This window comes from Orycteropus afer, unplaced genomic scaffold (assembly GCF_000298275.1).
Source record: "Orycteropus afer afer isolate SDZICR_OR568_19922 unplaced genomic scaffold, OryAfe1.0 scaffold00144, whole genome shotgun sequence".
NCBI classification, from domain to species: Eukaryota; Metazoa; Chordata; class Mammalia; order Tubulidentata; family Orycteropodidae; genus Orycteropus; species Orycteropus afer.
The window spans coordinates 3,217,872-3,234,439 of NW_006921731.1; the positions used below are offsets into that span (position 1 = coordinate 3,217,872).

A 16,568-nucleotide genomic window follows, 5' to 3' on the forward strand; every position below is an offset into this window, starting at 1 on the left:
GATGGATTGACATGGTGGCTGCGATGATGGGCTCAAGTATAGCAGGGATTGTGGGGCTGGCGCAGGATCGGGCAGTGTTTCGTTCTGCTGTGCATAGGGTCACTATGAGTCGGAAACGACTTGACGGCCCTTAACAACAACAAACAACATGGGAGAGAAGGTTCATGTCAGAATTGGTAAAAAGACTGGAGTGTGGTGGCATGACTGGCCTCATATGAATAAGCCTTGGGCTGTTGATGGTGATTCTGTCTCCATTTTGTGCAGTTACAGGAGGTCAGAAGATGCCACCACCATGCCTTTTTAGTAGTTCTGGTGTGACATTGCGCGCTTCATGTCTTATTCATGCTACTTGCTTCTTTCCTTTCTTTTCCTTTGTTATGTTTGTCAGTAGTTTGTCTTTTTCTTAAACTTTTAAAAGAGCCAACTTCTAGTCTTGTTGATAATTTCTATTGTCTTTCTATTTTCTGTTTCATTTATTTCTGCTTGAATATTTATTAATTTCTTTTCATCTGGTGACTATAAGCTTTTTTTTTTTTTTTGCTGCTCTTTTTCTAATTGTTGGAGATGTTCAGCTAAGTTGTTGATTTTGGCTCTTTTTTCTTTTTTGATGTGTGCATTTATTGCTATCAATTGCCCTCTGAACACTGCTTTTGCAGTGCCCCAAAGATTTTGGCATGTTGTCTTTTCACTTTTGTTTGATTCAAGGAATTTTCTAATTTCATTTTTTATTTATTACCAAGTTGTTTTTAAGGAGAGTGTACTCAGTTTCCGTGTATTTCTCTTTTTCCATTGGTCTTAACTAGTTTTGATGTCTAATTTGATAGCATTATCATCTGAGAAGATGCTTTGCAGTATTTCAGTGTTTTTTAATTTACTGAGGCTTTTCTTTATGACCTAACATATAGTTTATCCTGGTGAATGTTCCATGTGTGCTAGAAAAGAAAGTATATTGTGTTGTTGTTGGAAGAATTGCTCTGTACATGTCTATAAGGTCAAGTTGGTTAATTGTATTGTTTAGTTCTTCTGTGTTTTTGTTGAGTTTCTTTCCAGTTCTGTCATTGAAGCTGGTGTATTAAAGTCTCCTTGTATTACTGTGGAGTCATCTATTTGTCTTTTCATTTCAGTTAAAGTCTGATTTATGTATTTTGGGGCTCTTTCATTGGGTGTGTAGATATTTATTATGGTTATGTCTTCTTGTACAATTGATCCTTTAATCATTTTATAATGTCTTTCATGGTGGTTTTTGTCTTAAAGTCTACTTTATCAGAAATTAATATTGCCACTTCTGCTCTTTATGATTGCCATTTGCTTTATTTATCTTTTTGCCACCTTTGATTTTTAGTCTGTTTTTGCCTTTGTGTCTAAGGTGAGTCTCTTGTAGACAGCATATTGATGGGTTATGTTTCTTATACTGTCTGCAGCTCTCTGTCTCTTGAGTGGTGCATTTAATCCATTGACATTCAGTGTAATTCTGCTGAGAATATAATTCTTGGTTGGCAGTTTTTTCCTTTCAAGGTTTTATATATATCATCCCATTGCCTTCTTGCATGCATGGTTTCTGCTGAGAAATCAGAGCTTAGTCTTAATTGGTTTTCCTTTCTAGGTAACTTTTTATTTTTTCTCATGTTGCTGTCAGGATTCTTTCTTTGTCTTTGGTTTTGGTGAGTTTGAGTATGATTTTCTTCTGTGGTCTATCCTGTTTGGGGTTTGTTGAACTTCTTGAATGGATTATCTTCTTATCTTTCATCATATTAGGGAAGTCTGTTCCAACAGATCTTTGACAATTTTCTCTGTGGTTTTATTTGTCTCTTCTGTTCTGGAATTCCAGTTACACATAGGTGATTCCTCTTGATGGTATACCATATCAATCTTAGGCTTTCTTCATTTTGTTTTGATCTTTTTTCTGATTTATCCCTTAACATAGTAATATTGAGATGTTTGTCTTCAATCTCATTAATTCTGTCTTCCATTGATTTGATTCGACTCCTTTCAATGTGTTATCTATTTCTAAAGTCTTAATATTGCTTTTCTGGATTTCTGTTTGTCGTTTTTGTATTGTTTCTAATTTTTCATTTATTTTGTCAGTTTGTGCTTGTATTGTTTTCCTAATTGTTCTAGAGTGTTTTCTGTGCTTTTCTTAATTTTGCCAGTGTTTTACTTGCTCTGTCTCTCAATCTGTTGAAAAAACTCAAACTCACTGCCGTTGAGTCGGATCCAACTCACAGCAACCCCTCCTTGGGTTTTGGAGGCAATATCACTATGGGAGTAGATTGCCCAGCCTTCCTTCCAAGAAGTGGCTGGTGGGTTTGAACCACTAGCCTTCTGGTTAGCAGTCAAATGCCTTAGACAAAGGTACCTAAATATAATTCTTTTGAATTCCTTATCAGGAAGTGCCAATGCTGCTTCTTTCTCAGGGGTGTTTTCTAGGTCAGTGTCCTGGTCCTTTGTTTGTACTACTTTGTCTTGCTTCTTTGCATGGACTGGGATGTTCAGTTATTTCTGAGACATTGGGATGTCATTGTATTTATATTTAATTGGTGATTATGTGTTGGTGCGATTTGCCCCCAATTTTTTTTTCTCGCTTTATTTTGTTTTGATGTGTCTGTGTGAGCAGGGTACTGTGCTTCTCTATTTGCTAGTTGGCATCATTTAGGCCCTCACCACCTGTCTCCTGGTGGTTGTGAGAGAGAATGAGAGTATGTGCACAGACCTCTGTTAGCTGTTCTTGAAGGGTGGTTGAGGGTGAGTTTGGCTAGTACTGGCCATCATCTATTGTTGATCTGTTGGTACAGAAGAAAGTGGTGGTGCTTACCCAGTGGCTGGGGCTGCAGGAGGTATGGGTATGGTTAGGTTATGTGGAAATGGTTGCTGTCTCCCACTCAGTTAGGTAAATGAATAAATAAATAAACCACCAAAATAATAAGAGGACGAGAACAAAAAACTGAAACCATGTAATCACACAGAAACAATTGCTAAAAAACAAAATAAAACAAAACAAAACAAAAAACAACTAAAAAAGGAAAGGCAATAAATGAGAAGAAAAATGAAAAAAAATATATCAGAAAAGAGAAAACAAACAAACAAACAAACCACCATAGCTCTTGAGGGGGAATTGTGAGAGAAAAGCATAAGAGTAAAAGAATAATAAAGGAAAAAAAATTAAAGCACCTGTAAAAAGGAAAGCAAGGGGTGGGAAGAACCAAAACAAGAAAAGAGAAAAAGGGCAGAAAGGAACAAAAATGAATCATTTAAAAACAAACAAAACTGGAGGGGGTGTGTGGAGCAGGTCACCCAGGCTCTGTGAGCTGTTAGTGCACAGAAAGTAGGATGGAATTCTTGCCAGTAAAGAAAGTGGGTGGAGTTGAGGGATGGCCACACCTCTTTTCACCAAGTAGATGTGGCATATAAGAGTAACAAGGGGAATATTGTACCTTCTAGTTTTAAGCCTCCAGTGCTCTTGCCTGTGCTGCCATTGGCAAGTGGAGCCTATTCTTAGGTTGTTGCCTAGATCAGAACACCGCTTGCAAATATTCACAATGTGCACATGGCTTTCAAATATTCAAAATGGCTGCACCCTCAGGACAGCTGGTAGTCTATAGCTCTTTTTGTCTATTTCTTCACTGTTTTCCTTTCTAGTTCTTAGCCACCTGTGCAGTTGCCCATGCAGTCCTTGGTGAGCAGAGCTGATTCTTAGGTTTCTGCCTGGATCAGAATGCTACTTGTAAATATTCAAATTGGCTGTGCTGTCAGGACAGGTGACAGATTGCAGCTCTGTTTGTCTCCTTATTCACTGTTTTCATTCAGATTCTTCTACTAGTTTGTATTTTGATCCATTTCTTTATCCTTCCCTTCAAAACTCAGTGTTCCAGGATTATCTTTCGTATCTATTTCAATTGGTTTCTCATTTTGTTGCAGAGCATCTGAGTCACTTGTCTACCTATTCTATCATTGCCAGAAGTACCAGAATTCAATTCTTTCTGAACTTGTTTTCTTCTCTTAGAATTTTAGAACTACCATAAAGCCCTTTGGTCAAAGAAAACAAGATTAGACTCTGAATTTAGAACAATATAAAATCTTTCTTTGGTTCTTAGAATGTCTGTTGTTGTTGTTAAGTGCTGTGAAGTCGTCTCCAACTCATAGCAACTCTGTGCACAGCAGAACAAAACACTGCCTGGTCCTGTGCTAGCCTCACAACCCTTGCTATACCCCAGCCCATTGTTGCAGCCACTGTGTCAATCCATCTCATTGAGGGCCTTCCTCTTCTTCGTTGACATTCCATTTTACCATGCATGATATGCTTCTCCAAGGAATGGTTCTTGCTGACAATATGACCAAAGTTGGTGAGATGAAGTCTGGCTATTCTCACTTCCAAGGAGCATTCTGGCTGCATTTCCTCCAGGACAGATTTGTTAGTCCTTTTAGCAGACCATGGTACTCTTAGCATTCTTTTCCAACACCACAACTCAAAATCATCAACTCTTCTTTGGTCTTTCTTATTCATTGTCAAGTTCTCACATGCATAAGAGGTGATTGAAAATACCATGGCTTGGGTTAGGCACACCTTAGCCTTCAAGGAGACATCTTTGGTCTTTATCACTTGAAAGCGGGCTTTTGCAGAAAATTTGCCCAATGTAATACGTTGTCTGATGTCTTGACTGCTGCTTCCATTGGTGTTGATTGTAGAACCAAGTAATATGAAGTTCTCGACAACTTCAGTATTCTCTCCATTTATCATGAAGCTGTTTATTGGACCAGTTGTGAGGATTTTTGTTTTCTTTATATTGAGGTGTAATCCATACTGTAAACTGTAGTTTTTAATTTTCATCAGTAGAACTACCATAAAGTGCTTCAAGTCATCCTCACTTTCAGCAAGCAAAGTTGTGTTATCTGCATATTGCACGTTGTTAATGGGTCTTCCTCCAGTCCTGATACCACGTTCTTCATGTAATCCAGCATCTTGGATTATTTGCTCAGCATACAAGTTGAATAAGTAATGGTGAAAGAATACAACCTTGATACACTTCCTTCTTGATTTTGAACCATGCAATATCCCCTTGTTCTGTTCGAACGACAGCCTCCTGATCTATGTACAGGTTCCTCATGACTACAATTAAGTGTTCTAAAATTCCCATTCTTCTCAATGTTATCTATAATTTGTTATGATCCACACAGTTGAATGCTTTTGCGTAGTCAATAAAACATAAGTAAATCGCTATGAGTCGGATCCAACTCGATGGCGGTGTGTTTGGTTTTTTGGTAAACATCTTTCTAATATTCTTTGCTTTCAGCTAAGATCCATCTGACATCAGCAATGTTATCCCAAATTCCACGTCCTCTTCTGAATCCAGCTTTCATTTCTGGAAGCTCTCTATCAATACTGCTGCAACCGTTTTTTAATTATCTTCAGTAAGATTTTACTTGCATGTGATATTAATGATATTGTTTGATAATTTCCGCATTCTGTGGAATCACCTTTCTTTGGAATTGGTACAAATGTGGATCTCTTCCAATCAGTTGGCCAGGTAACTGTCTTCTAAATCTCTTGGCATAGCTGAGTGAGTGCTCAATTGAAACATCTCAGTGGGTATTCTTTCAATTCCTGGAGCCTTCTTCGCCAATTCCTTCAGTGCAGCTTCGACTTCTTCCTTCAATACTATTGGTCCTTGATCATATGCCACCTCCTGAAATGGATGAACATCGACCAATTCTTTTTGTTATATTGACTCGGTGTATTCCTTCCATCTTCTTTTGATGCTTCCTGCATCATTCAACATATTGCCCATAGAATCTTTCAGTATTGCAACTCGAGGTTTCAGTTTTTCCTCAGTTCTTTCAGCTTGAGAAATGCTGAGCGTGTTCTTCCCTTTTGGTTTTCTAACTCCAGATCTTTGCACATTTCATTATAGTAATTGGTTTTGTTTTCTTGAGCTGCTCTTTCAAATTTTATGTTCAGCTCTTTTATCTTGTCATTTCTTCCATTTGCTTTAGCTACTCTCCGCTCAAGGGCAAGTTTCAGAGTCTCCTCTGACATCTGTGTTGATCTTTTTTTCCTTTCTCATCTTTTTGACGACCTCTTGCTTTCTTCATGGATGATGTTCTTGATATCATCCTATAATTCCTCTGGTTTTCGATTCCTGGTGTTCAGTGCGTCAGATCTATTCTTTAAATTGTCTCTGTATTCAGGATGGATATTATCAAGGTCATATTTTGGCTCTCATGGACTTGTGTTAATTGTCTTCAACTTCAGCTTGAATGTGGTTATGAATAGTTGATGGTCTGTTCCACAGTCAAGCTCCTGGCCTTATTTTCCATCACCTCTTACCACAGATGTAGTCAATCTGATTCCTGTGTATTTCATCTGGTGAGGTCCACGTGTATAACCATTGTTCATGTTGTTGAAGAAAGGTATTTGCAGTGAATGTGAATAAGTTGTTGGTCTTGTGAAATTCTATCATGTGATCTTTGGCGTTATTTCTATCACCAAGGCCATATTTTCCAACTGCTGGTAACTCTTCTTTGTTTCCAACTTTTGCATTCCAGTCACCAGTGATAATCAACACATCTTGATTGCATGTTTGGTCAATTTGAGACTGCAGAAGTTGGTAGAAATATTCAGTTTCCTCATCTTTGGCTTTGGTGGTTGGTGCATAGATTTGAATAATAGTAGTATTACCTGGTCTTCCTTGTAGGCATATGGATATTATCCTATCAGTAACAGCGTTGTACTTCAGGACAGATCTTTTTTTTTTTTAAATTGTGATTTGGGTGAAAATTTACAGAGCAAATTCACTTTCCATACAGCAGTTCACATATACTTTGTCCCATGACATTGACTACAATTTACCACAATGCAAGAGTTCCCCTCCCACTTCCTCCCAATAGTTACCTCTTCCCTGTGTCTATCCCTCCATGCACTGCTGGCCCCTGAGCTGTCTCCCTGTGCATAAGCAGCACTTCTTTCTCCCATGATTGTTCTCTCCAAGGAGTGTATCTACCTCAGGTAAATGTTCAACTCATATGCCTCTCTTTTTTTTTTTGCTGGAAGCCACAGGTGTGGGTTCAATTCCAGACCTGAAGGGCAGCTAGGGGCCATAGTCTCAGTAGTTCTGTTTTGTTCCACATTGTTCTCCCTCTCTATGCAGGATCTCCTACATAGATCCCCTTGCAAGTGGTTGACAGTGGTAGCCAGACACCATCTAGTTCTTCTGGTCTCTTAGTCATGTAGGCTGCAGATCGGATGGTGTACCAGTTGCTAGGACTAATTGTTTCCATGAATTTTTGGTTTTCTTCATTCTTCTTTGCTCGGGACGAGGAGGGACCCATCATTGCATCTAGTTAGCAGCATGCAAGCTTTTAAGATCCCAGTTGCTACTCGACAAAGTAGGAGGTGGAACAATGCTTTGTGTAGTACGTTATGCCAATTGAGCTTGATATCCCCTGCGACGGTGGTTCAGGACAGATCTTGAAACAATCTTTGTGACAACAACATTCCTCTTCAATTTGTCATTCCTGGCATAGTAGATCATATGCTTGTCTGATTCAAAATGACCGAAATCAGTTCATTTCAGCTCACTAATGCCTAGAATATTGATCTTTATGCATTCCATTTCATTTTTGACAACTTCCAATTTTTCTAAATTCCTATTTCATACATTCCATGTTCCAATTATTAATGGATGCTTGCATCTGTTTCTACTCATTTTGAATTGTGCCACATCAGCCAATGGAGGTCCCAAAAGCTTTACCTTATCTCTATTGTAAAGGTCATCTCTACTCTGAGGAGGCAGCTTACCCCAGTCAAATATTGAGTGCCTTCCGACCTGATAGGCTCATCTTCTGGCACATTTGGAAAGTGTTTCAGGGCTATTCATAAAATTTTCCAGTAATATATTAAACAGTGTTTCACTGCTGTTCATAAGGTTTTTACTGGCCAGTTGTTTAAGAAATGGATGGCCTCTTCCTTCTTCTGAGTCTGTTTTTCTGTGGAAGCCCCACTGAAACCTGTCCACCATGAAGTAACCCTGCTGGCATTTTGCAACACTGATGGCATAGCCTCCAGCCTCACAGCAACATGAAAGCCACCACAGACAAGCTAACAGACAAGTTTGTGTCCCTTAGTTGTTCCTGACCTCTCTGCGCCTGCCTACCTTGGGCCCCAGCCTTAAAATAGAGATGTCCCCAAGCAAAAGCAGTCCCTGGGCCCTGTGTCCTCTTACCTCAGGCCCCAACCTTAGACTAGAGCTATCCCCAACTGAAAAACAGTCCCTGAGCCCCATGCCCACCTACCTCAGTCCCCAACCTTAAAATAGGTCGCCCCCAAGTGAAACTAGCCCATCAGCCCCATGCCCACCTACCTCAGGCCCTGGCCTTAAAATAGAGCCACCCTCAATTGAAAAGCAGCCCTCAAGTCCTGCCTTAGAGTGTCTACCAAACCAAAGCCAAACTCACTGCCATCGAGTTGAGTTGACTTATAGTAACCCTTCCTTGGGTTTTCAAGGCATTATCTCTACTGAAGTAGATTGCCCAATCTTCCTTCTGAGGAGTGACCAGTGGATTTGACCTGCCATCCTTCTAGTTAGCAGTCTTAGGTACTATACCACCAGAGCTCTCTTAGAACGTCCAGAGGTTTAAAAAATCTTAAGGTTTTTTAAAAATTTAATTTTTTGAAAAGGCACTTACATACATATATATAAAGGTTCGAAAAGAATATGTATGAAATTTAATATCCTTTCCACCCTAAACAACTTAGGTGACACAACTAATAAGTTGTCAACTTAATATTTGTACTCAAACTACTGTGCTAGTCTTCTTGTAAATCATAGTCACTAATTTATTAAACTAGTACATTATTGTTGTGTACATGTTGTTCATGATTGAAACTGTAGTCAGCTAAATTATAGTGTATTAAGTAATCAGTGATTAATGAAAACAATAAGCATGCAGAAGCTATAAATTAGATAAGTCTGGTGATGAAGGCAGGCAAACAGATGAGATGGTAGTTTGGGGAAGCAGTGGGACAGTAAGATCAAGGAAAGATTTTATTTTGTTAAAATGGAGATTATTTAAGCGTTTAGTCTCTTTCCTTCCACTGTCTCCAGGGAGAGAGCAGATCATAAATGAAAACAAGGTCAGAAGCACAAGAGGGTCATGAGTTCAGTAATGAAGTTAACCTCTACATGCAGGAAGGATCTTTAAGTAAGTGGGGAGAGAATAGGAGATAGTACAGAGAAATTTGGAATAGTGAGGAAGAGAAGCCAAAAAAATTAATGGTACCTGAGAGGTAGAGATGAATAGAATGATTGACTGTTGTGTTGGACCAATTTGAAGGACTTGAAAGAGGATTTTCCAAAGACCTTGGCAGGGTAGAGTCATTTAAATTTTTTTTTGTTCTTTGTGATTACAGATAAAAAGTTGTCAGTTAACTTTTATGAGTTAGTCAGAGTGAATGCAGGTTCTGAGGGACAAAGTCAAGTCAGGTCTGACTCAGTGGCACACAACAACAATATATAAAGCCCAATGATGCATTATTAATTTATATTTGGTTACATACCTGAGTTGAAACCTGGGGGCATTCTTGGATACACGGGACTTCTTCCTAGTGGATAAATTTATTGATAAGAATAAATTCTACTTTTTAGGTTGCTTACTTAGTAGATATTTAGAATAAATGTATAATCCCTAGGATTATTTTCTGTAAACCTTGATAGTCTGATGACCTAATTTTCTCTTTAGAAATGTTTCTTCCTGAGGTAAGAGTTGGGAGTATAGAAGCTTACCATTTTTCTCCTTGAAGAGTAAAAAATCAGTACTGATTATCTTGCTGGACTTCTTTTTTTCTAGATAGGTTTGTCATATTTTTTCTAACATAATTCTGCAAATTTCTCCCACAGACATACTTATCCAAATGTTTAAGTTTTAATAATGGTTCCCAAATCCTGTACCATGGGACACAGTAGTCTTGCTGGTTGCTCTGTAGTGTGACAAAGAAGCATGCATAGTGTGTCTCTCTCTTAGGGAGAGATTCACTTGACAGGCTAATGCGTTGAAGGCTTTGAGAAGTCTTACATCAAAGTTAAACCTTCTCGGAAGGAAGGTTGGGCAATCTACTTCCATTGTGATACTGCTTCGGAAACCCAAGTAGGTATTGCTGTGAGTTGGGTCCGACTCGACAGCACTTAAGAACAACAACAACAACATCAAAGTTAATATTGCATTTTGTTTAATCCAGTGATTCCTAAAATTATTTAACCATAAAACTTTTTTGTCCTTGTAACATATGTTACATTTTGGAAAATTAGTGTTTGTGGAGATACCGCTAGGGAATCATTGAGCCTCATCCTGGGTTCTACTCACATAGATGAGTTTTTCCCAGTTTTTAGATGTCTTCTACAACACCCTGATGGGACATCTCTTAGATGTTATGACACCCCTAACCCATTCTATAGATTGATACCAGAGTTGATTGAAAGAATACCTGATTCCTTTTGATGTCTTCAGAGCTCCTTAAATGCTTTACTCAGTTTCACTAAATCATGGAATAAAGATTAATGTCATTTTGATATTGGGGAAATATTTATCAGGTGTCATATTTTAGAATTGTTAATCTTTGCTGGCTTTCTCCATGGTAAATGGCAGTGAACAGAACCGTTTTTTTATTAGAATGTCACGGTCATAAATTTAATCATCTATCATTGATAAAATAAATGCTTTAGATTTTAGATATGAATTTAATGAATTGTCCCTCACTGTGTTTGTACAACCTCCTGGAAAATGATTCAGCTCTTGCTACCTGCTGTGGTTTTATTTTGCCATAATTTTATAAGTCTTATATAGAATCCAGCCAACTGTTATTATAAGAAGAAGAATTTTTAGAAAAATGTAATCTGCTGAGGGGTTGCAGGCCTTTCCATGGTTAAAGTAGTTGTCTGTGGCTTTTAGACTTTATCATCAGAGCATATAAGAAGTAATTTAGCCAAGGACAAATGGGCCTTTGGATCATTTGCATTAAATGTACCCTGAGGAACCTTGTTAAAAATACTAATTTTAGGTTTCCACTTCAGACCTGAAGCAGAATTGGTGGTTAGAGTGGGAAAGGAGACTGTGAATACATATTTCAAACAGACTTTTAGTGGATTCTGAGGTATACTAAAGTTTGGGAAACACAGCCTTGTGTGAATTAGTCATACACAAGTCCTTTGTAAAACTTTATTTTTTGGATAAGCCTTTTAATTTCACATTCTTACTGATTTTCAACTGAGCCTTTAATATTCTCAATTTCATATGATCGCAGTTGTAATGACTACCTTGAATATGTGTTCATGAAACATCTAATTGCCATAGTGCTAAACTGGACAATGTGCTGTGAGAACTGTGTTATCATCAGATTAAAGAGATTAAAACCCACTAAGGAGTTCCTTTTTATGAAATGGTCTCAAGTCATTGGTACTTTTAAGTAGCTTGAATGCTATTCCATTTTAAGAAGCAATGTTTATTTCTTGCTTTGGAGAGAGTAGGAGAAAGTATATTAATATGACTTCATTATATTTCAAATTATGGTTTATTGCTTTTCACTGTATTAATTTTGTAAATGGAGTGAAAAGCCAGGTAGTGATTTTGCTAATATATTTTTTTGTAACGCCCTAAGTATTTATGACACAAATCACTGAGGTTGAACATAACCCTTTTGTGTTTTGTTGTGTTCAATTATATTCTTTGAAGATGATACCACAAGAATACAATCTACCCACCAACTTTCTCATTTCTTTTTTCAGTGGTGGTAATGAATCAGGTAAAGCTAACTATCCCAGTAGGTCATCTTTTATTCGTACTCATATAGTACCTTTGCAGATTGATTGCCTGAAGTTGAAGGGGGGCAGTTTTGCCTATCAATTATAATTTTTTTTTCTAAAGCTATATATGATAATATATCAAGTCTAACCTTCAATAATGTTTGTACTCTAATCATCTGATATAACTGGTTATCACAGGGTTTTTGCATGGAAACCATGGACAAATTTTAGGGAGAAAAAACAAAACAAAACAAAAAACACCACCCACGGCCATCTGGTTGATCCAACTCAGAAACCCATGAGGATAGAGTAGTATTGCCCGTAGGGCTCCCAAGCCTGTAATCTTTATGGAAGTAGTTTGTCTCATCTTTCTCCCACAGAGTGGCTAGTGGGTTCAAACCATTGACCTTTTGGTTAGCAGGCGAATGCTTTAACCATTATGCCACCAGAGGTCCTGACAATCTTAAGAAAAGCATGCTTTAAAAAAGTAGAGAATTGGATAGGTAAGTCCACCTAAGTGTGATTCTAAGTGAAGAAGTACAGCTGGAATGATTTTTTGAAGCAAGAATGGCCAGACTTCATCTTACTTAATTTGGTCAGAAAGGAACGTTCTCTGGAGAAGAATATCATGCTTGGTAAAGTGAAGGGTCAGTGAAAAAGGGGAAGACCCTCAAGGAGATGGATTGACACAGTGACTGCAATAATGGGCTCAGGCATAGCAAGGATTATGAGAATGGCACGAAACTGGCAATGTTTTGCTGTGTTGTACAGAGCACTATGAATTCATAGTGGAATCGACTTGACGGCACCTAACAACAACAAAACTGCTTAAGTGTGATTCCAAGTGAAATTCTCATAGCATTTGATCAACAAGCCTTCTAGATAAGCCTCAAGCCTTCATTTTTGGGCCTGACGTCTTTCAGACACCTGAGTGTCTCACTTCAGGCTATCACCTAGATACTGCCTGTACTACAGGTACTTCAGATGTATCATGTTGAGGCCTGTCAACTTTATCCACAAACTTGATGCTTCTGCTCTTTTTCTTTATTTCTTAATGGCTTAGGTATTCAGTCAGAAGGTTTTACATGAAACCTTTTTCTTGTTTCACATAAAAAGCATTGATAATTTACAGTAATCCTTAGTGATCTTTTTTTTTCTTCCCTTTTCAGTTCTGCTTACAAAAGGAAACCAATGCCCAAAATGGTTTATAACTTGCTCTCTGACCGTGATTTGAGAAAAAGGCTAAAACAGCATGGATTATCTACTCAAGGAAATAAACAACAGCTCATTAAAAGGCACCAAGAATTTGTACACATGTACAATGCCCAGTGTGATTCTCTGCATCCTAAATCAGGTAAAGCAATAGAGCAATGTGCTAGGCTTGTCCTCTGAATAAAGCATTTTGTGTAGCTCGGGTTATAAACCATAAGACAATAGGAAAAAAATTTAATAAATACACTTTGATAATAGATAATACATGTAAATATTGTTGTTGTTGTTTGCCATCGAGTCGGCCCCGACTCATAGCGACCCCTCCTTGGGTTTCCGAGGCAGTATCACTACGGAAGTAGGATTGCCCAACCTTATAGTCAGTCAAAAAATACCTAGAGTGTGCTATGACAAGCAAGCTTTTCTATCAGTCTATCTCCTAGTCCCCAAATCCTCTTCTCAGAGGCAACCATGGTTGCCAGTTGCCTTCCAGAGGTAGTATGGTGGTTAAGAGTGGCTCTGGAGAGCCTGAGATATAATCCCAGTTTTGCTGCATCATGACTAGGTAGCTTTGGGCAGGTTGCTTAATCTCTCTGTATCTCAGATTTCTCATCTTTAAAATAAGGGCTATAATACTACCTACTTTATAGTGTTTCTGAGAGGAATAAATTATTAAATGTATGTACAGTGCATGGTATGGTACCTGGTAAGCAATTACCAAACCCCAAAAAACTAAACCCACTGTCATCAATTCCTACTTATGGCAAACCCCATTGGTTTTCTGAGGCAGTAAATCTTTATGGGAGTAGATTGCTTAGTCTTCCTTCTGTGAAGTGGGTAGTGAGTTTGAACCACCAGCCTCCTGGTTAGCAGTCAAATGCCTTAGGCACTATACCACCAGAGCTCCTTTCTGTCATTCACTGTGGTGACTTCTGATGCCATATATTAATTTTGTCTGTTTTAAATTTTTATATAAATGGAATCATAGCTTTGCTGAATCTGGATCATTTGTGCAACATTATGTTTATAAGATTCATCCATGCTTTTGTGAAAAGTTGTGGTTTTTCGTTTTGTTGCTATAAACTATTCCTTTGTATAAATATATCATGCTTTATCCATTCAGTGATTGGTGAACATTTGGATTATTTCCACTCTTTGGAGTCTAAGAATAATACTGGTATAAATAATGTTTTCTATGTGTGTGGGTACACATTGATGTTGAGTATATACATGTAGGACAGGAGTGTTTTGTATTTACAGATGTTTAGCTTTCATGGATACAGCCAAAAGCTCATTAGCAATATACATCCTCATCAGGAGGGTATGAGATTTCCAGCTGTTTCATGTCTTTGACACCATCAATATCTAATTTTTCATTTTAGCCATTCTGGTGGTTCATGATAGTATCTCTTTATGGTTTTAATTCACATCTCCCTAATGACTTATGATGTTCAGCATGTTTATTGGTCACGTGGAATCCTCTCTTGTGAAAAGTCTTCTGCCTAGTTTTTCTGTTCTGGGAATCTAATTTTTTCTTATTGATCTATGGGAATTCTTGACATTTTTTGTATACCAATTTTTTCCTGGATATATATTTGTATGGTCATTTTTTAAAAAAATTATGTGATATAGTTTATTACATTGGTTTTTAGCAGCATTACTGAGATAAAATTCACATGTCTTACAATCACGAATTTACTTTCTGTTTCTATAGATTTACCTGTTCTAGACATTTTATATAAATGGAATTATATAATATGTGGTCTTTTGTGACTGACTGCTTTCACTTAACATGATACTTTCAAGGTTCATACATGTTGTTAGGTGTGGTTGAGTTGCTTCTGACGCAGTGACCCTATTACAACAGAACAAAACACAGCCTGGTCCTGTGCCATCCTCACAATCATTGCCATGCTTGAGCTCCTCACTGAAGCCTCTCTGTCCGTCTGTCTCATTTTGCTGACCCTCTGCTTTACCAAGCATGATATCTTCCTCTAGGGATTGCTCCTTTCTTATAATATGAACAAAATGTTCTTGCTTCTAAGAAGCTTTCCAGCTGTAAGTCTTTCTTTTTTTTTTTGAAAATATTTTATCTTATTTTACTATTTTTTTTGTTGTTGTTTTTATAGTGTTCCCTCCCCTCCCACCCCTGGTAACCAACAAAGAAAATTTCCTTCCATATATAAACCTTTCCTTGACTTTTTGCAATAATGAACTAATACTATATTTGTTCTTCTGTAATTGACTTATTTCACTCAACATAATGTTCTCCAAGATCATCCACATTATGCGGTGTTTTGTAGATTCTATATTATTCTTTAGTATTGCATAGTATTCCGTTGTGTGTATGTACCATAGTTTGCTTAGCCATTCTTCTTTTGCCATCTGTAAGTCTTCCAAAACAGATGTGTTTATTCTTCTGGCAGTCTATGATATATTCATTATTTTTTTGCAAGCACCACAATTCAAATTCTTCTGCTATCTCCTTTACTCATTGTCCAGCTTTCACATACATATGAGGATATTGAAAATACCATGGCTTGAGTCAGGTGCACCTTAGTCTTCAAAGTGACATCTTTCCTCTTTAATACTTTAAAGAGGTCTTTTGCAGTTGTTAGGTGCCATCGAGTCACCTCTGACTTATAGTAGTCTTGTGTACAACGGAATGAAACATTGCCCAATCCTGTACTGTTCTCACAATCTTTGCTGTACTTGAACCCATCATTGCAGCCACTGTGTCAATCCATCTTGTTGAGGGTCTTCCCCTTTTTCGCTGACCCTCTGCTTTACAAAGTATAATATCCTTCTCCAGTTGTCTTTTCTGACAACATGACCAAAGTAGGTGAGATGAAGTCTGGCTATTCTTGTTGCCGAGGAGCATTCTGGCTGCACTTCTTGCAGGACAGATTTGTTCATTCTTCTGGCAGTCCATGGTGGTTTCAGTGTTCTTTGGCAACACCATAATTCAAAGACATCAACCCTTCTTCAGTCTTCTTTTTCATTGTCAGCTTTCACATGCATATGAGGCGACTGAAAAATACCATGGCTTAGGTTAGGTACACCTTAGTCTTCAAAGTGACATCTTTGTGTCTTAATGCTTTAAAGAGGTCTTTTGCAGAAGCTTTGCCCTCTTTTTTTGGTAGATTTGCCCTATGCAGTAATCATTTGATTTCCTGATTGCTGCTTCCATGACTGTTGATTGTAGATCAAAGTAAAATGAAATCCTTTACATGGTGTGCATGTACCAGATATTACTACCTTATTCCTTTTCCTTTTTTTTTTTTTTTAAATTGTGATTTGGGTGAAGGTTTACAAAGCAAGTTTACTTTCCATACAGCAGTTCACATATACTTTGTTTCATGAGATTGACCACAGTTTACCACAATGCAACAGCTCCCCTCCCACTCTCTCCCCATAGTTACCTCTTCCCTGTGTCCATCCCTCCATGCACTCCAGCCCCCTGAGCTGTCTCCTTGTGCATAAGCAGCCCTTCTTTCTCCCATGATTGTTCTCTCCAAGGAGTGTATCTACTTGAGGTAAATGTTCAATTCATATGCCTGTCTTTTGTTT

The 16,568-nt window shown here is 37.9% G+C and overlaps 1 protein-coding gene across 1 annotated transcript in view; it reads left to right on the forward strand.

The window, feature by feature from the left end:
- Positions 1 to 16,568, forward strand: part of RAD18 (RAD18 E3 ubiquitin protein ligase) — a 207,545-nt gene that overhangs the window by 58,776 nt on the left and 132,201 nt on the right. The window contains exon 7 of the mRNA XM_007945846.1: positions 12,959 to 13,143. Within this exon, the coding sequence (XP_007944037.1) occupies positions 12,959 to 13,143 (185 nt within the window). The remainder of the gene's footprint in view (positions 1 to 12,958; positions 13,144 to 16,568) is intronic.